This window comes from Lygodium microphyllum, chromosome 4 (genome assembly GCF_053477565.2).
Source record: "Lygodium microphyllum isolate KBCC chromosome 4, Lygodium_microphyllum_v1.1.10, whole genome shotgun sequence".
Taxonomy (NCBI): Eukaryota; Viridiplantae; Streptophyta; class Polypodiopsida; order Schizaeales; family Lygodiaceae; genus Lygodium; species Lygodium microphyllum.
In genome coordinates this window covers 102,330,359-102,355,644 of record NC_141138.1, presented here as the reverse complement: position 1 = coordinate 102,355,644, position 25,286 = coordinate 102,330,359, and the positions used below count along the sequence as shown (strand labels likewise).

Genomic DNA, 25,286 nt, shown 5'->3' with positions numbered 1-25,286 from the left:
TCACACACACACACACACACACACACACACACACATTCTCTTTAAATTAGCAACTCCTCTCTCTCTCTCCCCCCTCTTAATTTTGCAAGGGTCATCCATCTGTTTTTCACAACTCTCTTATTTTTGCAAGGGTCAAGGGTTTGCATGAGGTTCATTGTCTTTAGACACTTTTAGTTGTCAATATCAGGACAAAAAAAATATCACATTGTTACTCACACATGCATATATACATTCACGTACCTCTCACTTTTATGTGTATGATTTGATATTATATCCTAATATATCACTTCCATTGTGCACACATAAGAGAAACTACATCACACATGTTTTTGCTACTTTCAATTGAGCATTATTATGTGGACCTACTACAAGAGGATAGGGTATCAAACAGTTTGTTACACTCACTGTAATAACGTGTGATATCTACTGTTTTTCACTTTGTTCGAATAGTTAATAGCGGGACAACAATATTGTGTCGTTATTGGCGTTGCAAATGCGACATCAATAATGATGTACATAGTGATGCTAATAGTGACTCCAATAGCGACGATTCTATGGAGACACTAATACCGACATGTTTAGTGACGACAGGGGTAATTTTTTCGGTGAACATTTTCGTTGCTTTAAACGTCAGTATGAGGCCTGTATCTTGTAGTGATAGTGGTTATGGATAAGTGATTGTGAGCAAGAGAGGTATAACTAGTTCTCTATGTTACTGAAGGTTGCATAATCACATAGAAAAGGTCATAGTAGAGCCATGAGAGAGTAAAGAAATGGGGGAAAATGGCTTAGAGAGTAGAGGTATCCAAGAGCTCTCTTATTTTAAAAATTCAAATTTATCTAAAAAAAGACCAATATGTTTGTTTTTTGACTAAAAGCTAGAGTATAATAAATCCCCAAAATATCTTAAATGAACTTTTTTATAAAGTTTTCGATTGAATATTAATTACTTTGTATCTAATAATCATTTTGCATTGAAAACCAAGCATCACACTCCTGAAATTAACTCCTTTTTTAATATAAAATTTGGTTGAAAAAGGGTTCTTGAATGAGGAGAGAGAAGGAATTTGAGCAAAACTTTTGTGGATAATATTAAAAAGACAAAATGAGATTATAAAGGTGAAAAGAGAAGAGGATTATTTTATTAATTTTCTACCCTCTTTTCCTTGGTTTAAGGAGTTTGTTACAACACATGGTGAAATCCCATTGGGCATCACTACAAGGGACTGGGGCAATAGCGACGCCGATTAGCGACGGCGTTTATCGGCGTCGCTATTGGCGTCGCTATTGGCGTCGCTATATGCGTCGCTATACGCGTCGCTATTTGCGACGCGTATAGCGACGCATATAGCGACGCCAATAGCGACGCCAATAGCGACGCCGCAGGAAAAAAAAGCGCGGCCGAAACCACAGCGCCGTTTTCATTTTGTTTTCTTCGCCTTTTGAGAGCGAGAGCGAGGGAGAGAGCCAAGGCTTTGTGAAAGAAGAGGAGGAAGAGACTTGTTGCCGCCGCCGCCGCCACCGCCACCGTCGTTGTTCGCGAAGGAGAGGAGGAGCCCTCGTTGCAAAGAGAAGCCGCCCACGCTCGCCATATCTCATTGGTGAGTCTCCCTCTCTCTTTCTTTTACTTGTTGAAGGTTTAAATCGTTCTCTTTTGTTTATTTAGGAGAGGAAAAGAAAGAGAAGGAGAGGGAGAGGGAGAGAGAGGGAGAGAAAGAGAGGGAGAGGGAGAGAAAGAGAGTGAGAGTGCATTCTCTCTCTCTCTCTCTCCCTTTTGCTTGTTTAATGTTTAAATTACTTTCTTCTTTGCTTGTTTAGGAGAGGAAACGAGAGAGTAAGAGAGAAAGAGAGGGAGAGGGAGAGGGAAAGGGAAAGAAAGAGAAAGAGAAATAGAGGGAGAGGGAGAGGGAGGGGGAGGAAATAGGAGAGGGAGAGAAAGAAAAAGAGAGGGAGAAGGAGGGAGAGTGCATTCTCTCTCTCCCTCCCTCTCCCTTTTGCTTGTTTAATGTTTGAATCACTTTATTTTTTTCTTGTTTAGGAGAGGAAATGAGAGAGAAAGAGAGTGAGAGGGATAGGAAGGGGAAGGAAATGAGAGAGGGATAGAAAGAGAAAGAGAGGGAGAGTGCATTGTATCTCTCCCTCTCCCTTTTGCTTGGAGGATGTTTAAATCACTTTATTTTTTGCTTGTTTAGGAAATGAGAGAGAAAGAGAGATAGAGAGGGAGAGGGAGAAAAAGAGAGGGAGAGGGAGAGGGAGAGGGAGGGGGAGGGGAAGGAAATGAGAGAGGGAGAGAAAGAGGGAGGGGGAGGGAGAGGGAGAGAGGGAGCGAGGGAGCGAGGGAGAGGGAGAGGGAGAAAGAGGGAGAAAGAGGGAGGGAGAGGGAGAGGGAGGAGGAGGGAGGAAATGAGAGAGGGAGAGAAAGAGAACGAGAGGGTGAGGGAGAGGGTGAGAGAAAGAGAGGGAGAGGGTGAGGGAGAGGGAGAGGGAGAGGGAAGGGAATGAAATTTAAGATAATATACGTATCGATAATGGTATGCAATGTGCTTTGCATACGGCCACGTACTTCATCAAAATTAACCCAAAATTATTGTTATAGAAGTGGAGATCCCTTAAATTGAGTATAGGATAATTTCTCTCAGGTCTTATGACTATGAGTAGAATTGATTGAAATAAATTTTATTACTATAGTTGTAAAATTTCATAGATGGCGCGCATTAATTTTAAAATGGATTACTTATACTCAAAGCCGAGATATAACAAAAAATTATCTACCGGGACAAACAAATCGTTGAGCATGATACAAGGCCGAGATATAACATCGGAAAATCTCTCGACTACTATATACAATGCAAGGTTTATGGTCAACTTGCAAGTTGACGTACATCTCCAAAAAGCTATCCATTTAAGCCTCGTTTGCTGTAATGTAGATAAGATGGCAAACGAAGAAGGTCCTATTGTTCAAGACCGCGAGTCGTATCTTAATCAGCGTGTCCCATGTCCTTGCTCTCAATGCAAGTTGGCAATTAGACGAAAACGTCGATTGTCTATAGAACACGTACGACGATTTGGCGAGTTTCAACCTGAGATTATTGATCAGGCGATTGCAGATTTTCAGCAAACGGTATTTTCAAGTTAGCATTTTTCATGCATTGTACTCTCAAGCTAATTGAAAACCATACACAATAAGATTGGGTCTTGTTGGCAAATTTTGTGTCCAGGGGGGTGATGTCTCGACCCAAGGGGGAGAGCACCCTTTGCGGCCAATTAGAAGAGTTCGTGGACGTGAGATGGATGGATGGCAGGAGCCAATAGACCACTCGCAAGGCCCATCTATATCGTCAATGCCAGAGGAGACAGACAACCTTCCCGACTTGCCTACAATCTTGGAGCCTGAGATGGAGGCAATGATCGATGCATTGATTCCCATGGATGTTGAGACATCTGACCCGCTTAGAGAGGAAGCATCCATACCATTATATGATGGGTGCCGAGTATCTCGGTTGAAGACATTGCTTGCACTCTTAAGTGTGCAAGCGAAATACGGTTGGAGCGATACGAGTGTGACTGAGTTATTCAGGTACCTTGCATACAGACTTCATTGTTTTTTTTTTAAACAGTATTATTGTAAATATGGATGGATTTTTCAAGGTGTTTTATGATGTTTTCAGGTTATTGAAATATCATATATTGCCACCTGCAAACACCATGCCTGAGTCTCGTGATGATGCACGACATGTTTTACGGAAGCTTGGCATGGACTACAATAACATCCATGCATGTATCAACGACTGCATATTGTTTCGAGATGAATACGAGACTATGGAGACATGTCCAAAGTGTGGTGCTCACAGGTATCGACAGGACTTACAAGGGCAGACCATCCCTCAAAAAGTCCTCAGACACTTTCCGCTCATCCCCCGCATAAACCACATGTTTCGCACGTCTGCCATGGCAAGCTTGACAACGTGGCATGTGCAGAATAGGTCTACGGATGGAGTGCAACGAATATCAGCAGATTCGCGCGCATGGAGCCACATTGACTCTACCTTCCCAGGCTTTGCGCGAGAGCCAAGGAATCTTCGGCTCGGTCTCGCCATGGATGGTGTGAACCCATTCGGTCTGCGCTCGACTTCTTACAGTGTGTGGCCTATAGTGCTTGTCAACTACAACATTCCTCCATGGCTTTCTACGAAGAAAGGACATCTCATCCTTAGCTTGCTCGTCCCGGGCCGCTACAAAGTAAAAAATATGGACGTGTATCTTCGTCCATTAGTCGATGAGCTTAAGATTTTGTGGGAGGAGGGGGTCACGGTGCAAGATATGAGCAGGCGCGATGGTCGGCGGTCAGCCAACATTCGAGCCATTCTCATGTGGACGATGCATGACTTTCCGGGATTGGGAGAGTGCTCAGGTGAGCAGACATTTGTTCACGCCGGTAATATCTATATTTTATTTCATTCAATCAAGTATTCACTAGGTCGTGGATCGCCTTGCAGGTCTCGTTACCTCAGGTTATCATGCATGTCCATTGTGTGGGCCACAGTTAGACGCCCGAAGGTCACGAACCATGAAGAAGATGGTATATCAAGGACACGCCACTTTCTTGCCGGAGGATCATGAACTCAGGGAAGGTTTTCTTGGACGACCTCCAGCACGTATGAACGCTGCAAGCTGGTACGAGCTGAAAATGGTAAACCCGGAATCACATCCAAATGGAATGCGACGGTTCTCAGTTTTCTACGAGTTGCCATATTGGACCCACTTACAGGTCAACCACTTGTTGGATCCCATGCATATTTTCAAAAATGTGGGCAGCTTGCTATGGGACCACATCACAGGAAAGAGAGACACTATAGGGTCACGAATGGATTTAAAGGAGGTAGGTAAGATGGAGGCGCTTTGGCCGCAGTCGAGTGCTGAAGGGGGAGTGCAGCTTCCTCGCGCTCCCTGGGTTTTGTCTACCAAAGAAGAGCGCATTGTGAAGCAAGTAATCAAGTCTATCCGCACTCCGACGGGTATGATGCGTTCTCTCAGGTCCGCATTTTCTAAAGATGACCAAATGTCTGGGCTAAAATCCCATGATTGGCATAAGATATGTCAGGTTTGTGAACAGAATGGATTTTAATAAGCGTGGACATTTTGAAATTTGAAAAGTGACCATTATTCTTAATGCTTTCTCATTTGTGGCAGTTTGTCCTACCGATCGCGATCGCGGGATGCCTAACTCCAGAAATTCGTGGGGCCATTTACAAGCTGTCGACTTTGGTGCAATGGATCTCACAGAAAGAGATTAAGACGTCCTCTATTGAATCCGCAAGGCGGGGAGCAGTTGAGACGGTCTGTCTCTTTGAGAAATACCTGCCCACTAGCATGCTCACGATACAAGTTCACCTTCTTGTGCATCTTGTGGACGAAGTGGAGATTGCCGGACCTGTCCATACGCGATGGATGTTCTTCCTGGAGCGCTTCATGAAAACCCTGAAAGGCTTTGTGCGACAACGAGCTCGTCCGGAAGGTAGCATGGCGGAGGGTTGGTTGGTGTCAGAGGCATTAGTGCATATCTCACAATGGCTACCAACGGTGGAACCAGACAATGAAATGCTATGGACGCTCAAGGACGATGACAGGCTGACTGGAGATGTGGTGGTTGGAAATGGGGTAGAAAAAAGAATGGATGCCTCAATGGAAGAGAAAGTGAATCGCTTTTGTATGTTGCACCATGCCTCCATGGAGACGTGGCTCGCCAAGTACCAGATTGCAAGGCAAGATCGAGAGGAAGCGCGAGCTGAATTCCGACGCAGTACGCGTCACCGACCGATTCGATATCCCGAAGGCATGGAGGAGATGCCGCGGTTTATGTCAACACGATGGTTGCATGGAGCCTTGATCGCAGCATCCAGCGAAGGGGCAGAGGTCTCAATGGAGGAGTGGGAGTTCTCGAGGGGATGTAGTCCAAAGGTAATGAGGGGTTTAGAATGTGTCGTATCTGAATTTGTTTGCTACATCTAATTTGAGTGTTTCAATGTGCAGTACAAAATATATAGTGCAGCGTGGTCGCGCGGACGGCATTTTCGGGTGGAGCGTATTGACAAAATGCGCTCCACAATGGACTGTGGTGTCATGGCAAGGTTTGAGCAAGAGAGCCGGCGACGAGCAACGGATCCGAACACGGTTGTGGATGAGATGGAGTATTTTGGGAATTTGCAAAGTATTATTACGGTGGATTACCGTAGCTTCTCCATGATAATATTCGATGTGCAGTGGTTCAAAGTGGTACTTGGAGGAGCTGGCGCAACGGTTCGACGAGGTCCATCTGGATTTCTCGAAATAGATTCCGAAAAAAAATGGATGGATTTGCGCGACACCTTTGTGTTGCCGGCACATTGTGAACAGGTAATCTTCTAGTCATTTGCTTGCTAATTGTAATACGACATGCTTTATGTCACAATGGTTTGAAGACGGTTTGTAAGTGTTTGTGAACAGGTAATCTTCTATCCAAATCCCCGACAACCTCGATGGTGGTATGTTATACCTTCAACTCCTAGAGGTGCGAGAGTATACGATCAAAGCGATGTTCCAGGCATAGATGAAGAATATATGCAAATAGAGGGATCGAAATTACAAGGGGTGGAGGCCACCGCAAGCTTGGAGCCCGCATCGGCTAACAATGATGGAAATACAGAAGTCGTAGAATTTTTTGAGAACGAGGCAGACTCGTTCTTTTGTGGTGACATGTCTATCGACCTTCCAGTGTATGCAGAGTTATGTCAGGAGATTAACATGGGACCATAGAATACTTCATTCTTGGAGAATTGTATTACTCAATTCGTTGTTTAGATCTTCCATAAAGGTAGATAAGATATGCATTTTAAGATGGATTTTTCAAAAATGATTTATATTAATGCGCTTTGTATAGTTTCAATTGATTATTCTAACATTATTTTTTATCTCTGCAGGTATCTTTATTTTCAGGATGAGTCGAGGGATGAGCGATGAGGAGTTTCAGGAGATGATGGCACGTATGTCTCCAGATCAGCTCGCGAGATTCAGAGAGATAGCAGATCAGGAGCTGTCTCGTTCTTCGTCAGGGCGCTCTGCTAGATCAGCTTCAGTGCGATCAGATGCTTCAGCTTCGAGCAGACGATCTCGACGCTCGCGACTTGGGCCAGAGGGAGGGACTGCGACTGCAGGAGGATCAGGGGGGTGCTGCTGTGGAGACACGGACGCGGTGTCTCCGTCTCGTCGTTCAGCTAGAGCTCGGTCACCTCCAGGATTTGTCACACCTGTGGGGACGTCCACTCCAGTTACTCCGGCTTTTGCGCAGCCGTCGGCAGATGTCACGCCTTTTGGTGGCACTCCTTTTGGGGGCACCCCCTCTAGTGGCACTCCTTTTGGTGGCACCCCCTCTGGTGGCACCCCTTTCAGTGGCACTCCGGGAGAGGGTACCCCCGTCGGTACACCGGATGTTCAGGGGTCTCCTGGATATGCCCAGGAGCGTGGACGGAGATGGGAGAGGGCCCATACGAGGCACACTCCTAGGGATTATGGATACCTAGTGGATGGCAGGTCAGGAGCTATCATCATGAATGATGAGGGGAGGAGGGTGATAGCTCGCATGAGGGAGTTGTGCCAACAAGTTTTTCGGCACAACGTCCTGGATCATTGGAGGAACATACCGGAGGGGAGCAAGGAGTACATAGTAGCATCCTTGCATGAGGAGTTCCCGGTGCCAGCCGCAGTGGATAGATTCTCTACGGGCTGGATGATGGATTGCATGCGTGCATACATGTCACATAGACGATCCGACGCACGCAAGGCAATCAAGAGTGGGGCTCCAAAGCCCGAGTGGTTAGATGCAGAGGACTGGCGCCGACTGAGGGAGGAGGCTACAAATTCGCCAGGACGTTGGAGTCAGCAGCGGGAGGCGGCGAGGGCACGAATCGAGGCCGGATCGGTACATCATCTTGGGAGTGGCGGCCACAGGACATATTTGGAGGACTTTGTAAGTTTCTCTTTTGTTTTGCTTATTTGTTTTTTTGAGATATTATTTGTACTGACAATCATATTTCTAACAGTTAGCATTTTGTTTTCTTTGCAGCACTCCATTACAAATCGTGATCCGCAAGGCCTTGAGACTCAATATGCAGAGAGGCACGGTCTCAGATCATTGATCGACCGATTGTACAGACGCGGCGGCCCAGTAAGTCTCTCATCTTTCATGTCCGTAGTTACCATGAGATATTTGAATGCATTATTGTATGGTGGATTGATATGTTGTTTCTTTTTCTGCAGAATCCGTTTGATGCTCCTTTGCAGAGGGACGAGCTTTCGGGGGACGACGATTTGTAGCTCGCCCTCGGATCCTTAGCGCTCACATACCTTTAGTTTTTAGTCGCCCGATCTATGTAGACATTTTCTATGTATTAGTGATATTGTTTTATGATTGTACCAATCGCATTTTATGCGATATCATGTATTTATTTCATCTATCAGTTTTATGATTTCAGTATAGATTCTTTTTGTTTGCAAACGCTTTGTATGCAGCAGTGCAGAAACTATTTTGTATGGCTCTCATACAGCACACAGTGCTATATGTGGCAGGGCAGCTTGCTGCCCTGCCACAAAATTTTTTTTTCCTCTGTTACCGTCGCTATTTGCGTCGCAAATTTACTGCAGGCGTCGCTATTGTCGTCGCTATCAGCGTCGCAAATTCTCTGCAACCGTCGCTATATGCGTCGCTATTTGCGTCGCTATATGCGTCGCATTTGCGACGCATATAGCGACGCAAATAGCGACGCATATAGCGACGCAAATAGCGACGATACCATGGCGTCGTCAATAACGACGCTTTTTCCGACGACGGGGGCAAATTTTGTTGTTTGTATTTTCGTCGCTTTAAACGTCGCTATAAGGTCTATATCTTGTAGTGCATTTTTATGCATGGTGGATACTTCTAGTAGGGGATCTCTCGCAGCCAGCTTTCATATCTACACCTAGGTCACATAAAGACAAGACCCTCATTCATAAAAAGATGAAATAAAGTGAAAGCATGGGAAGTCTTAAAACTCCATCAGTTCCTTATGAGGAAAAAGACTTTACCACTCTGCCAAAGGTTGCTTGTCATCTCAACTGAGCGTGGACAGAGGTCAATACCAAACTCTTTTTTCCCTACTGTAGCATGGACAGAGGCTCGACAAAGGTCAATACCAAACTCTTTTTTCCCTACTGTAGCTATTTAGGGTAGTTGTAACCAGCCTAGGAATTCATGATCTTTTTCTAATAGGGTAAGGGGGCCAACATAGTGGCAACTAACTTGTGTGCTTGAAATCTCAAAGAAGAGATTGGCAATTGTGTGCCACCTTAGGAAATATCTTGTTGGTTCATCATTAAGCATCTATAGAAAAAAAAGGGGTAGTTTTGATGCTCTTTCCATTCACCATGGCGGCTAATATGATTTCTAGTGTTGTTAAAAACTTCCACTAAAGAAGCGCACTTCCCCATGAACCAATGCGACAACTTGAGTGGCTTTGTAAGTGGTACTCGTGGTGGGTAACAAATAAATGTACTACTATTGTGGGTTGTCTTTCCCCCCTCCCCCCCTTCGGTAATGTGAGCTGTTATCGGTTGTTTATTTGGGACGTCACCCAAAGTGAACAATCTCGAGACATGGCAGATATCATTGGCTAGAGATAGATATCAGTATGAACCCTGCATTTGACAGGTGCGGGGGGAGGGGGGGGTTCCAATTTTTACCGTCACGTGTCAGTTTGTTGAGACCAACACACCCTTTAGGCCGGTTTTTAATCTAAGTATCTTCAAGGACTAGAGCCTTCAAAATCGAATGCGCGGGCAAGATGGCAGCAAGTGAACTGTGGGACCGATAAACTGATGGGAGCAATTCGAATCCCAATGGCACCAGTTTTCTCTTTCAAAAATCACAATTGATCAGCATGGGTGACCGGCACGGGTCGTGGGACCTATGCTGATATGTATCCCAAGCCGGTATTGTTGAGCTGAGCATGAATTGACCCTGAGACTGAGAGAAACTAATCCGCCCACCTCAACCAAGAGTGCTACAACTCGTTGGTGCGAGCTGTCGTTTTGGTGGAGTCTAGTAGTTCCCTTAGCCTAAGGGGGTCGGTATGACGAGCTTGAGAATCGAGGAGATGGTCTCCGTCTATTTGGAATGCTAGGGCTCTAGAGAGTGACACATTTAGCATAGTTAGTCCTGCATGCAAATAGTGATGGCGGGGCAACAGCCAGTTTACAAAGAAAATAAGACGCACACACACAGACACACATTCTCTCTCTCTTTAATCTGAGTGTCTAGAGCCACCATGAATGATCTGCATGGGAGCACCCGGGACGTTGCCAGGACCTGTAAGAAGACAAAGCAGAAGATCACAACAGGAAGACGACGAAGAGGAAGAGGAAGAAGCAGGATTCTTGTAAGGAGGAGAAGAAGCTGAAGAAGAAGAAGAAGAAGAACTTGCAGAAAGAGCTCTAAGGCAGCAGAAGCAGCTTCTGTGATCTGCCTCACAGAGCTCTTGCCATCAAAATCCTCATCGTCAAGATGGCCTCTCCCCCAACCACACCCCCTGCAATTTCATCTGATGCCGCCACAGATCATGGCCTCCTCGGCCACGGCGCCCACCCCGTCCGCTTCGAATCGCACGCCCTCTCCCCTCCTTCCATGTTCCTGGCCGTGGTCCTTATTGCCTTTCTCATCTCCGGCTGCGTGTCCCTCCTGGTCAGGGCTTTCAGCAGCACTGCCGCCATGGCCTTATTGTGGAGAGCTTCCCACCCTCCCCTGCCGCATGTTCGGTCTGCCGGAGATCGCCAGCAATATGCCGCCCCTATGGGGCAGCGCCAGCCACAGCAGCCGCGGCAGCAGGGTTATGCCGTCAGCGGGCTCGAGCCCTCGCACATCAGCAGCCTCCCCGTGGAGGACTTCTCTCGCGATGTGATCAAGAAGCAAGCCGGATGCGAGTACTGTGTGGTGTGCCTGAGCGAATTTGGAGAGGGCGAAGCTGTGAGGATCGTGCCTGCCTGCATGCATTGCTTTCATGCTGATTGCATTGGCACGTGGCTCCACTCTCACTCCACATGCCCCGTGTGCCGGCACAGTCTCCTCACGTTGAGCCCTGTGAGCTGTTGGCCGGGTCATTCTGCGTGGGGCTTGGAGCAGTGCATTCTGCAGACATGGACTTGCTCCACAGAATCCCCAACCCCTACAGAAAACAGGTTACATGGCTGTGCTGCAGAGAGCTTGGCCCAGCAGTCATCAGAATCATTGGCAGGGGAAAGCACACAACCTTTGCCCTCCAATTGCAGCATGCCAACAACAGACTCCAGTTGCAAAGAATCATTCACAGACAGAAGGCCATCAGATCCCAATAATTCAGAAACAGCACGGGCAGCAGGCTGCATGATGGGAGCAAGCTTTAGTAGTCACGGGCCATCATCTCTAGAATCCTGTGTACAACTATCAGGCTGCACCGACAAAGTATCGGCATCGGTAGACCATGGCTGTCTAGCCCCATCTGTATGCAGCATGAGCAGCCATGGTCCATCTTCGTCATCATCGTCGATGCCAACACTATCGTTGTCGTCCTCATCATCATCCTTATCAATGTCATCGTCGCAAGCAGCAGCAGAATGCTATTCAGCAAAGACACATAATTCCATGCAGCAGGGGGTTTTGCCAGAATGCTGTGTAAATCCAGCACCGCCAGGAAAAGGTTTGGCCGAACACATTGTGCATGAATGATCAGCAAAAGGCAGCTCTGCAGACTCTGCAGGCTCTATACCACATGCCAAATCATTGCAGTAGAGCAGGGATCGGATAATTGCAACATGTCCAGAGATTGAAGGTCACCTATACTTATCTTGCACTGATTGTATATCCCAGTGGATAATCTGACTGCTGACAAGCTAAGGTGGGTTCAGTAACTCGACCACAGATCATAGCAGCTAGCTGATCCTCATGTACAAAGTATGTGAGGAGAAACACATTTGCTGGTAACAACAGCATCAGGCCTTTATGCAGGTTTCTCACCTCTCAATGCCAACAGAGACAGCACATTACAAAGGAAGGGCAATGCAAACGTAACCTCTTCAATCTGTTAATTATCTCTTAGTCGGGGATAAGGCAGGATACTCAAGCATACATTTAACCACTTGCTTAGGAGTTTTCTTCTTGCAGTAATATATATGTGATAAGCTTTAAATGTATATATTTTAGCATAGGTGTCTATCTTTTCCACAAGTTCATGAAATTACAATAGCCTACCTTCTCTTTGGTGGTAGTATGCCAAGGAATGTGACATTTAAACGGCAATATATGATAGGGGCAAGATATGATAGGCAATGGGTGGATGCTTCCTACTCTTAGATGCATGTCTTGTACGTTTGAGTAAATGAAACCCAAACAAGAGAGATGGCATGTTGTTAGGTTTTGTAAAAGGGATTTTTTGATTTGTGCAAATCAAATAATTGCATTATTTGTGTTTGTGTCGGTGACTCACTTGTTTTAATGTTTTAATATCTGGATTGAGGTAACAATTTGCATTCTAACATCACAATGCATGCTTTGTTGTGCTTTTGACAAATTGCATGGCACTGTATGACAATACATATTTAGTATTTGCTTGGATGCATGGTTTTGTAATACATTATCATATGTAGTATTTAAATACATTGTTTGGTTTATTGATGTTGTGCCTTTAATTTGATAATCTTATATTATTGAAGGAATGGCCTTCATTGTTGAGTTAAATACTCAATTCTTTTGAGCACGCATTGTTTATCATTTACATTGGTCTCTTTGAGCTAGATTATTGCAACTTGTGCAAGCTACAAAGGGTTTTCTTTTTGTTCAAAAAATAGTGGAGTTAACATATAGCATAAGTATATTTTTAATTGCATTTGGAAATTTGCACTTAAGAATCTAGCTTTATCTAGCATTAGAAGACCAAAAGAATCTTAAAAGAATTGCTACTAGTGAAGTTGTAATATTTTAATGTAATTCAACCTTATACACAATCTTAATGAACACAACGTACACAACTTTGTCAATGAGAAAACATAACACATTTGAAAGAATACCAAGGAATTGTTTGGTCAATGGTATAAACAAATTGCAATCATATAAAGTTGAATGCATTAAAAAGCACTATATAGTATATGTGAAGCATTTAAAAAGTTTCATGATAATCATAATTATCAATAAAAGTCATTAAAAAAAGTATTCTCTTTCTAAATGGGCTTTGCCAATTAGCATTGGAGCACTTATAATATTGTGCAATGGTGATGCTTGCACTTTTTCTAAAACATGAATGATTGCTACCATTCATTTTCATAAACTTCCTTTTACTTAAAAAGTTACATGAAACACTTATTAGTAGGAGATTTGCATAAGAAAAGACATGAAATTGAAGAGAAAGTTATCTAAATTTGAAGTAGATGTGTGAATCCCTGTGTCATTTGCCACAAGTACATCAAGGTGCAATTGATGTGCCCTAGCCAAGCATGATAGGTGCATGAACTCATGATGCTTCCAAAATTGAGGAATATATAAAGAATGGGGTTTTTAATCATAAATGCATCCAAAGGAGCGAACATGTGAAAGAACAAGACATGAGTTCCATGTTGTATCTTTGCAAATGCAAGACTCAATCTATCAAACATCAAGGTACACATGAATCTGATCCATCAATGCCAACTGAGGCCCCAACCCTTTTAAGATCACTAGGTGCATTCAATGCTTACCAAAACTAGAATGTCATTGTCACATGATCATGCCATTTATATACATATTTTGTTGAAGAACTAGGCTTACTCAAGACATTAAGTTGAAGTTATTTATAAGATACTTTGTTTGCATAAGAAGATGTTTTGAGACTATATACAAGACACTAAGAAACTACCTATAAAGAAGTGTTCTTTGCCCATAAAGATAGTTCTAGATAGAGGTCTAACATAATTCCTAGCCTAACATGATTCCCACCTGGAGAGAAAATTATTAGGAAATTATAAGGAATAAATGTATTTCCAATTTCCTAAGGAATAAATGTATTTCATCATGGATATTCTATTTTCAGTATAGTCATCAATCACATCTAATCAAAAGCTAAATTATAGACAATCCTGAATCTCATTGCTTCTATTTCTTGTTTCAATATACAAGCTTTCTTTGCTTCATCCAATTTCTTGGTCTTTGAGGCACTTTTATTTTTTAGAGCTCCATTTGATTTGTATGTGTGCCAGTTCATTTACTAGAGATTTATTGTACTAGTAGTAACAGTTTGTAGTGATGACCACTTTTTTCAAACATGGTATCAAAGTAGCTGTGAGAGTTCTAGTTTATTCAAATCCTTAAGTGGTCACAGAAATCTTAGGAGCATCTTAGCTCAATTTTTATATCCTTCATTTCACAATGGCTCCAAGTAATATATCCTTATTTGGTAATGCAAGCAAACCAACTATCATGCATGGAAGTTCAAAATGCAAACTCAATGATTAAGAATATGTGGAAGATCGTTACAAGTGACGAAGCAAGACTAGCTCATAGATGAGAACAAAGGAATCATTGGGTCAGAAGAGTAACTCATGCTCGAGGCTTCCTTAACATCAATGTCAATGACAATATGGTTAGCTGCATCAAAATTGCAATAAGTGCAAAGGATATATGAGGCATCCTTTCAAATATCTTAGAGAATAACAACAAGACATTTGGAAGCCTAGCTAAATGAAACTACTAAAAGCATAAGTGAAAGTTTTCATGATTATCTTTTAAAGATTAAAAACATTCCCTGGTATCAGGAAAGAATATCAAAGATGAAGAGATTGCATATGTTATTCTCAAGGAAGTCAAGAATGAATATAAGCACTTTGTTACTCCATTGCTACAAGAGAGAAATCTCATTCACTTGAAAACCTTTAAGCCCTCCTTATACAAGGAAAAAAAGATTCCAAGAAGACAAAATAACAAGCAAACAAGAATTAGCACTAATAGTCTAAAAAGAAAATAGGAAGATCCAACTTTAGAGGTAGAAAGAGGCCAACATCAAACCACAACACAAGAAGGTTCTTAGAAGAAAATGAATTCTCTAACACATGGCAATCACAACTTCAAAGAGAAAGAGAAAGATATGGGTATTCAATTGGAATAAGCCATAATCAAAGAAGACCAAGAGCATGCAACACAAGGTTGAGGTAATGTTCCAACATATGTGAAGTGAAAGAGGTGGAAGATGATTGGTACTTAGATTCTGGAGCAAAAAATCGGATGATATACCATGAAGTACAGTTCAAATTAGTCCATCATAACCAAAATGATTCGACGATCATCACTAAAGATGGTTCTCATCATAGAATATGAGGTCAATGTAATGTTTCATTCTAAAGTGACCATCATGTGAAGTGAAAGATTTGGCCAACTTTTTCTTCTTTCCTATCATAAACACAAACGTGATTTCAATTGGACATGTAGTGGATCAAAATGTGGAAGTAAGATATAATCTTAAAGGAAGTTTTGTTCATAATTCAAAGAAAATGAATAGATCAGTGCACATGGAGAAAAGGTTGAAGACTCTTTAAAACTCTTCATGTATCTAACTCATTGTGCAAACTTTCATCAAAATCTCCATCAAACTTACTCACACTATCATTTAAGAGGTTAGGCTGAATAAATCGTAATAGTATCATACATTTGAGAAGAGAAAATCTAGTGGAAGGAGTATTTGTACTTCAACTCAATGAGAAAGAAAATGCATTCCATCATGTATGTTTGGAAAACAATAAAGGAAAAGGTTCAACAAGAGCACTTATTATAGAGCAAGGAGCAAGCTAAAAATCATGCACATTGACTTGTGGGAACCATACCAAGCAACATCAATTAGACAATCTCCCTACTTCATGACCTTTGTGGATGACGTGACAATGAAGGTATAGATCTTGAAACCAAGATGCTCTCTCTCTCTCTCTCTCTCTCTCTCTCTCTCTCTCTCTCTCTCTCTCTCTCTCTCTCTCTCTCTCTCTCTCTCTCTCTCTCTCTCTCTCTCTCTCTCTCTCTCTCTCTCTCTCTCTCTCTCTCTCTCTCTCTCTCTCTCTCTCTCTCAGCAATTCAAGGCATTACTAGAGAAAGAATGTGGTAGTTACATCAAGATTCTAAAATCAAACAAAAGGGGAGAGTACATATCTAAAGAGATTGAAAATTTTGCTCTCAACAAGGTATCAAGAGGAAATATAAATGGTACTATACTCCACAACAAAATGAAATAGGAGGGATAAATAATAGGGTAATTGTTGAGCATGCAAGAGCAATGCTAAATGAAGCCAATCTTCTAAACCACAATGCTTGCTGAGTATAATAGGTGGTTCAAAATAACCACAAAAGGCTATAATGTAAATGAATTACAATTGGAGGTAATGAGGCTAAAAATTCCAAGCTTGAAGACTCTACCATAAGTGGTTTAAAAACCAGTCTACAACTAGTCCAAATACAGTCAATAATCAACCCACAAGTAGTTGGAAATCAGCCTTCAACCATGATATTTGAAGTAATGAAGATTCAATCCATGAAGTAGAAGGAATATTAGCAACACATCTCAAAATATCTACAAGGATGAAGTTTACACCTCAAAGACTGACTTATTCTTCAAATTTTGTTGCCCAACATTCATCTTTATAGCTAGTATTCAATCCATCATGGAATCTTAGACATATGAAGAAGCATGTACAAAGAAATAATGGATTTCAACAATGGATGAAGACCATAATGGATTAGTTTACTACCATAGCACCTTATTTTGGATGGTCCCTTCATCAAATGGATTTTAAACATGCTTTCCTCAATGGAGACTTACAAGAAGACCTATATACACAATATTCCCCTAGTTTTATTGATCAAAATTATCCAAAAAATTTATGTAGTTTGAAAATTATATATGGTTTAAAACAAGCTCTAAGAGCTTGGTATCACAAAATAAATATGTTTTACACTTTTGCAATAGATTCATCTCTCTATATTAAGCATAAGGTTAATGATATTATAATCCTCATTTTTATGTAAATGATCTAATTCTCACATGGAGTAATTTGAACCTCATCCAAACAATGAAATGTCTCTTGAAGGTTAAGTATGATATGAAAGATATTGGACAACTTCGTTATCTTATGCATCATAGTTATTAGAAATGAGAATAGAATAGATCTCTCTCAACAAAAGTATCCTCAAGATATCTTAAAGAGGAGCATGAGTCTTGAAAACTAGCCCATACTCCCATGGAAACTAATTTGCAAAATACTCCCATTGAAGTTAACTTAAAGCTTATCAAATATGATAGTGCAAATCTATTTGATGCCAACTTATATAGTCGATTGGTTGGTTGCATAATATACCTTACAATCATAATACCTAATCTCTCATTTTCTATGAGTGTTGTAAATGAGTTCATGTATGAACCAATGAAGTTTTATTGCATTGTGGCAGCCAAGAGAATCCTTAGATATATCAAAGGTACTTTATATTATAGACTAAACTACAAAGCTAACTCTTTATTGAGATTATTTTCTTATAACCACTACTGATTGGGCTAAAAACATAGGAGATAGAAGATATACACATCAAGCTATTGCTACTCACTAGGTAGTAGAGTTGTCAGTTGGTCTAGTAAGAAAAAATCCACAATTGCATTATCCTCGACTAAAGCTAAGTACAGGGATGTAGCCAATATTTCATGTGAAATCATGTGGTTAAGGGGAATTCTTGAAGATATGGGAATCAACATTGAAGGAGTTACTAAAGTGTTTTGTGGTAACCTTTCTAGTATTTATCTTACCAATAATCCAATCCTACATGCCAAGACCAAACGCATAGAAGTTCGCCATCATTTTGACAAAAGAAAGTCCTTGATGGAGAAGTTGACTAGATACATTGCTTCACTCATCAAAAAGTTTTAGACATTCACCAAACCCCTTAACCTTGAACGATTTTTAAACTATCAAGAAATAACTTGATATTGAAGAAGTATATTGTTGTATTTAAGGGGGGATTGCCGAATTGAGCTTACTTAGGATAGTAGATTGAAGTTATTTGGAAGGTACTTTGTTTGCATTGGAAGTTACTTTGGGACTCTATTTACAAGGGAAGTAAATTTAGAACAGTTCTAAATTTACTCTTGGATTCTAGGTCAATAGAAGATAGATGCAACCACTTTTGGGTGGCTAATATATTCTCACAAAAATTGCAAAATTTGAGTCTAAGTTGAACTACAAAGTTGTGGCCAATATACATTTGACATAACTCCAAAATCTCATCACCACAGTTTAATTTTTTCTAAAAAGACATTATCTCTACAATGAGTGTGTTATTTTTGTGAGCTTTCGATTTCGTGCTTTTGTAATTGAAATTGATTTTTTGAGCTTTTTCAAGCTTGCAACAAGACTTATACTATCCAAAATTGAGGAAGCTGCTGTACAAAATTCTAGATATTTTCCAAGATTGCTACACCCAAAACTTCTGCATCACCCAAACAGAGTGCAATATCTAGAAAGAGTATGGGCAACCTTCCTCCAATGAGCAATGGAGAACTTTTGTATCTCCCAAAAAGAGTACAATATCTAGAAATTTTCCAAGATTGCTACACCCTAATCTTCTTGCAATAAAAAAGGACATGCCACACCCTACTGATGTGAGCATGATGACAAGTGGGCCAAAACAATGAATGAGTTATGCTTATTTTTGGGCTTTCCACATGATAGGGCATATCTTACGTGATTGCCCTAACACAAAGGGAAGGTCAATGGGAGTTAGTGCAAGCTGATTTATAACCATGTGCTCCTTAGGTCGAAGGCCACGTATGTGGATGTACACATAATACATATGTTTGCAGGCAAAAGAAATGCCTTTTGGGTAGATTCTCTTCTTTGAAAATTAGGACAAGTGCACCTAGGCTCTTCTTTCATGTGCACATCATAACAGCTCTCTGTCAAGACTCAAAATATTGAATGTTGCCTCTCAAGTTTCACCATCTCCTTCAAGAAGGTTGCAACCATGCAAGCAGCTGCCTCCATTCTCTTTTGTACATCTTTGGAAATTCCATGCCTCCACTTGTGTCTCCTCCCACTTAAATTACCCTTTGCAAAAGTAAGAGGTTTTCTCTTCTCATTCTTTGATGATGTTGCAAGCATGAAAAATTGAAACTAGCATGTCTTAGACTGCTACACTCTTCCTTTGATATATTTGTCCCTATATTAACTGGCCACAAAAAAGGAACTATTGGTGATACTATCACTTGTTTCTGCACAATGTTTGATGCGTGACTTCATGATTGCAAAACCATATCCATTGTGCAATGGTCTTGTCCTTATAGGCTCTCTCAGACCAAAAGTATGGTGCAACTAGCCCCACTTTTTGACCTTGTAACTTGTTGCTACAACTCTTTCTACCCTCCATACCAATTTTCTCACATAGTTAGGTGGCATCCTTTGTAAAGCCCACTCCTCCTATGCCACTTCTACCTCTTCTACATAAGTCGATGTTCCTGCATTTGGCATATTTACTCCACTTTCCAAGGGCTTGATTGGTATCTCTTCATCCTCCTCAGCATCCTGAATATATATCTCCTCCAACTCACCATAATCAAATTGCATACTTTGTGGCCTGCCCCTATTTTTACGTTGCCTTCACTCAATCACCTATCTCGACTTGTGGGAACTTGCAGCTGCTCTAGTTCCCTTCTTTTTTCTATGCACAGTCTCCATATCACCTTACATTGTGGGCTCTTCATACAAAGGATTGCTAGCTACAACACCTTGCAATGCACACGCAATAGAGGCATGATTTGGGGATTTCCTTTTGCTAGCATTAGCCATCAAAGAGTCCATTGAAGGCCCAGATCCAATATACCTACCTGTGATATAGCCCAACCTCTTTGCACATTGGATTTATGCATTCAAAACATCAGTAACACATGCATCATAGAGTGATATCTTTCATTTTCCACCTTCACCTACTAGCCAGCTAGCATGGATGCTTTTCGACAAGTTTATGCTTGGAATCTGAGCACACTCCCAAGGAATTTTGTTATCCTATAGAGTCAAATCCAAGAACAAAGTTAGTAGCTCTCTCCATTAGTACATTGTGTAGAAAATCTTTTAATGAGCTAAGAAAAACAACAAACCTACAAGAGATTCAATTCCTTCCCAATGGGCAATTCTTTGCTGCCACCATTTTAACCTTCTATCCAAAGCCTTAATATTATCCTTGTTTACATTTTGTGCCCACCAATCTTGAATAGCAGAGGCATGAAGCGATGCTTGTTGACTTGTCGTTGCTAGCCTCCATGCTTCACACATTTCAATGTGATGTATTTGTTTATCTATAGTGACTAATTTCTTGGTATGCCTTTGTAAACTTTGCTCCCAATGAAAAAGATAAGAGCGCTCTCTCCCTTCCATTATGTTATGCGATCCTCCATTGTATATAACCCTTACTGCCAACCAATTTGCACTTGCCTCATCGGACATGAATCCAACAAAGTTAGGAGGATCATTACCACATTGAACCATGAAGAAATTCAAATTTTCCCAAAACAAGATTTGAGACTCTTCATCCTCCTCTTTAAAGTCACATATTCAATGTGTTTCATCTTCGCATGGAAGATCGGATTCTTGGCTAACTGAGTAGCACTCGTAGAATCCGAATGCAGTGTAGGGATAGCATCAATACCAAGGTCAGCAACCAAACGACCCAACCAAATGGCCTCCTTGCAAGCCTCAGTGGGGCTGCAACATACTCAGCCTCGTAGTAGAAAGGGCCGTGCATTTCTGCACCCTGGACATCCAAGAAACAACACCTCCAGCATAGGTGAATACATAGCCGGAAGTGGACTTCCTACTATCTATATGTCTTGCATAATCAGAGTCAGTGTACCCCAAGACTCCTGTATCCTGGGTGCCATAACATATGCACATATTTGTAGTGCCCTTCAGGTACCTCATGATACCCTTCACCGGCATCCCAATGCTTCTTGCCAGGTGTAGCCCTATAGCTTGCCACAACACCAACTGCAAAGGCAAAATCTGGACGAGTGGTGATCATGGCATACATAGGACTGCCCATTGCGGATGCATAGGGAATCTTGGCCATCTTGGCCCTCTGCTCATCTGTCTGCGAACAATCAGCCTGTGATACCTTCACATAAGAAGGCAATGGACAACCAATAGGCTTTACGTCCTGCATATGGAAGCGCTCAAGGACTTTATGAATGTACTCCCTCTGTGACAAGTAGAGGAGTCCCTGATGCTTGTTGCGTCTAATATGCATACCAAGTATGTGAGAGGCATGTCCCAGATCTTTAATCTCAAAGCTCTTTTTGAGCTGAGCCTTAAGATCATCTAGCTCAGCATGAGATTTCCCTGCTATCAGCATATCAACCACATAGAGTACCAAAATCAATAAAGAACCATCACGGGCTTTCTTCATGTAAAGACACGGATCCATAACACTCCTGATGTAGCCCTGTTACTGCATAAAGGCATCAAACTTATGATACCACTCCCTAGGTGCCTGTTTCAAGCCATAAAGACTTTTCTTCAATTTGCACACTAGGTGCTCCCTGCCAGGTTCTGCAAAGCCCTTAGGCTGCTCCATATAAATCTCATCATGCAAGTCCCCATGTAAGAAAGCCATCTTGACATCCATCTGGTATAAATCCAAGTCAAGTTGAGCAACCAAAGCCAATACTAAGTGCATGGTGGTCATCTTAACCACAGGAGAAAAGTTCTCATCAAAGTCCACACCATGCTCCTGCTTAAAACCCTTTGCTACCAATCTAGCCTTATATGCCGGCTTGGGTATCCAGGGGTACTTTCCAGCTTGCACACCCACTTGCATGGCAAAGCCTTCTTGCCCTTAGGCAAGGAAACCAAATCCCAAGTCTCATTCATATGCAAGGAGTCTATCTCAGACTGCATAGCCCTCTCCCAAGAGTGACTGTCACCCTTGCGCATAGCCTCATCACAAGTGAAAGGCTCTCCTGCATCTGTAACCAAGACATAATGGATCGAGGGCTAGAATCTATTAGGTGGATGCCTGTCTCTAGTAGACCGTCTCACGGCAAGCTTTGCTACCTGCCCAACTGCCTGTCCAACACCTTGACCATGCGCATCTGCTGTAGCTGTAGGCTATCCAACTGGCTATGCGGGAGCTCTCGGCTCCTCCTGAAATATGACCCTGCGGATCTCAACAACTCTCTCAGGCTGCCTATGCATCTTGTCTTCATGGAAGACTACATCATTACTGCGGATGAATTTTCGCGCCTGCGGATCCCAGCGACGGTAACCCATCTCACCTGCATCCCCATAACCAATGAAAATATATTTGACACTCTTAGGATCCAGCTTACTTCTCTTGTCCTTGGGCACATGACAAAATGCCTCACATCCAAAGACACGGAGATGCGCATAAGAGGGAGGTTTTCCAGTCCATACCTCCTCAACAACTTGGAAATCCAAACCACTAGAAGGTGATTAATTTATGATATGCATAGCTGTACTAACTGCCTCAGCCCAAAAGCTCTGTGGTGGTAGACCTGCATGGCTAAGCATACTGCGTACACACTCCTAGATGGTTCTATTCATCCGCTCAACCAAACCATTCTGGGGGGGGTGTAGGGGGCGGTCAACTGACGCTTAATACCCCTCTCATCACATAACTACTCAAAACCATGTGAGACATACTCACCCCAATTATCTGTTCTTAGGCATTTTAGCCTATACCCAAACTAGTTCTCAACCAATGCAAGCCATCTCTGAAACATAGCCAAGACATCGGATTTCAGCTTAATGGGATAAGCCCAAAATTTCTGTGAAAAATCATCTATAAATGTAACAAAATACTTTGCACCACCCATAGACTGACAAGGCATGGGCCCACAGACATTCGAATGTACCAATGCCAAGGGCTCATTCATGCGTGGCCTACCAGACTTCTTATGCATAGACCTAGTTTGCATGCCATAAAGACAATGCTCACATGAATCAAAACATGCATAATCAAGGGGCGGTAAGTACTGCAAACCAGAAAGCATTTTCATTCTCTTCAAAGACATATGGCCCAAACGGGCATGCCAAAGAGATACATGTGGGATAGAACCCACAGAAAAAACATGATCAAGGGAAGAAGCGGATACAATCAAGGGATAGAGGCTACCAGCCTTGGCACCTCTCGCAATCACAAGTTTGCCACGAGCGATCTTCCATGTAGAGTCTCCAAAAGGTACATGATAACCTGCATCATCAAGCTATCCAACTGATATGAGACTGCGTGTCAAAGCAGGTACATGACGTACATCCTGCATAACAAAATTGCTGCTAGAAGGAAACTACAACCTAACATCACCAATGCCCACACTATCAAGAGAGCTGTCATCATCCAAGCGCACAGAACCTGAAACAGTACGGTATGAATGAAACCACTCTCGGCAAGGTGTCACATGAAAGGATGCACCTAAGTTCAAGAGCCAACACTGTGCATACATAGAGTGTATCTTGGTCATGTGCGAAGCACTAGAAGAAGCTGCAAGGATATAATCATCATCATCAACATCCTCAAGCTGCATCTTCAATTTTAACAGTAGACTTTGTAGGCACTATGTTGCGATCAGAAGACTTATCCTGCACTTTGTCTTTACCCTTATCTTTGCATAGTTTGTGGCATTGTGGCCTAATATGGCCCTTTTTCTCACAATGGTGACAAGTAACATCTGCATTCCTACCACGGGATTTGCTGCGTGACTTCCCACGAGACTTGGACCGAGATTTCTGAGAATCCTGTCCACGGCCACTACCACTGCCATGCTTTCCATATCCATCATTCCTACCTCTAATTGTCATAGCATGCGACACACGAGAAGCATCCAAATTTTTACGGTTAACCTCTTCCTGTAGAAGAGCACTCTTAACATCATATAATTTCAAGGTAGCAGCAGAGGCACATAATGAAGTGCGAAATACATCCCATGACTCATTAAGAGTACCAAGCAAGAAAAGAGGAGTGACATCCTCTGCAAAAGTGATGTCCTGCGAAGTCAAGTTCTTGAGTATAGCATGGAACTGGCTCAAGTGAGCAGACATGGTCACATTCTCCTTCATGCGCAGATCCATAAGTTGCTTCAGCCAATACATCTGACTCGCTGGACTTTTCTTGTCATAGAGATTCTTGATTTTATCCCACAACTGCCATGCACTCTATTCTTCCTCAAATACATTGTAATGAACCTGTTCTGTGAGAGATAATACAATAGTGGACTTGCATAACTCATCAAGCTCAAACCATTCCTCATCTGGCATAGTTACAGGCGGCTACCCGCCGCTGAACCTCAATGGTTTAATCTGCGATTTCTGCACCAATACCTACCAAATATGGCTCTTCCAATAAGAGTAATTCGTACCATCAAGCTTAGTGATGTTGAAAATAGCATGATCAGTGGATGAACTTGCCATAATGTAGGTTGGAAGATTGTAGACAGTTCAAAACTGCTTACTGTTTACTACAGAAAATGACAAAAAAAATCACCAAAATCTAGAGAAAATGGCGAGAAAAGTGTAACCAAAGCTACTATCCACGAAGTACTAGTGAAAGTACATCATTTCAGAATATTTCAGCATGAAAAATCCATGTTAGTCCGGAGTTATATGCTTGTTGTAATAAATGACAGCAGGGTACTGTGAGAGTCAATTTCTGACCAAATCATTGCACCAAGTCAATAGATGACAACCAAGACATGACCAGCCATAAACGGGCATAAATCAGCACCAAACAATCATCAAGACCCTAAGCAAACACCCAAACATGTCACCAAAGCATCCATTAGTGAGTAGGCGTACCCCCTGGACTGTAGGGCAAAGTATACAGAACACTGGCAAGACCTAACACCAGTAGGTGTATGCTCACAAGAGTGCAAAGCCCAAGCTCAGGTCAAAACTCCAAGATATCAGTGCATGAACCATGCAACATGTAAGTGTAAGAGATCCCAAAGTCTCAAGTATTTGCAAAATGCTCAAATATCATAAACCTCATGCTCAATGTTAGTCAAGCATACAAGATCCTCTCACTAGCTTAAAAGGCAAATAAACGAGCTCAACAGCTCAAGCAAACCAAGTCAAAGTACCAAAGACAGGTAACCAAGACAATGCCTCAATAGCATCCAAGGTCATAATGGAAAAAGCCAAGTCGTAATGGAAAAATCCAAGTCAATGTAAAATTGCTCAAGGGAATA

General features: G+C 42.2%; 1 protein-coding gene across 1 annotated transcript; it reads left to right on the top strand.

Annotated features, from left to right (window-relative positions):
• Positions 1 to 10,161: 10,161 nt before the first annotated feature.
• Positions 10,162 to 12,462, top strand: LOC148037403 (uncharacterized). Its single transcript, XM_087677296.1, has one exon. It carries the CDS (start codon positions 10,574 to 10,576, stop codon positions 11,768 to 11,770), a length of 1,197 nt encoding a protein of 398 aa, XP_087533422.1. The 5' UTR covers positions 10,162 to 10,573; the 3' UTR covers positions 11,771 to 12,462.
• Positions 12,463 to 25,286: the final 12,824 nt, after the last annotated feature.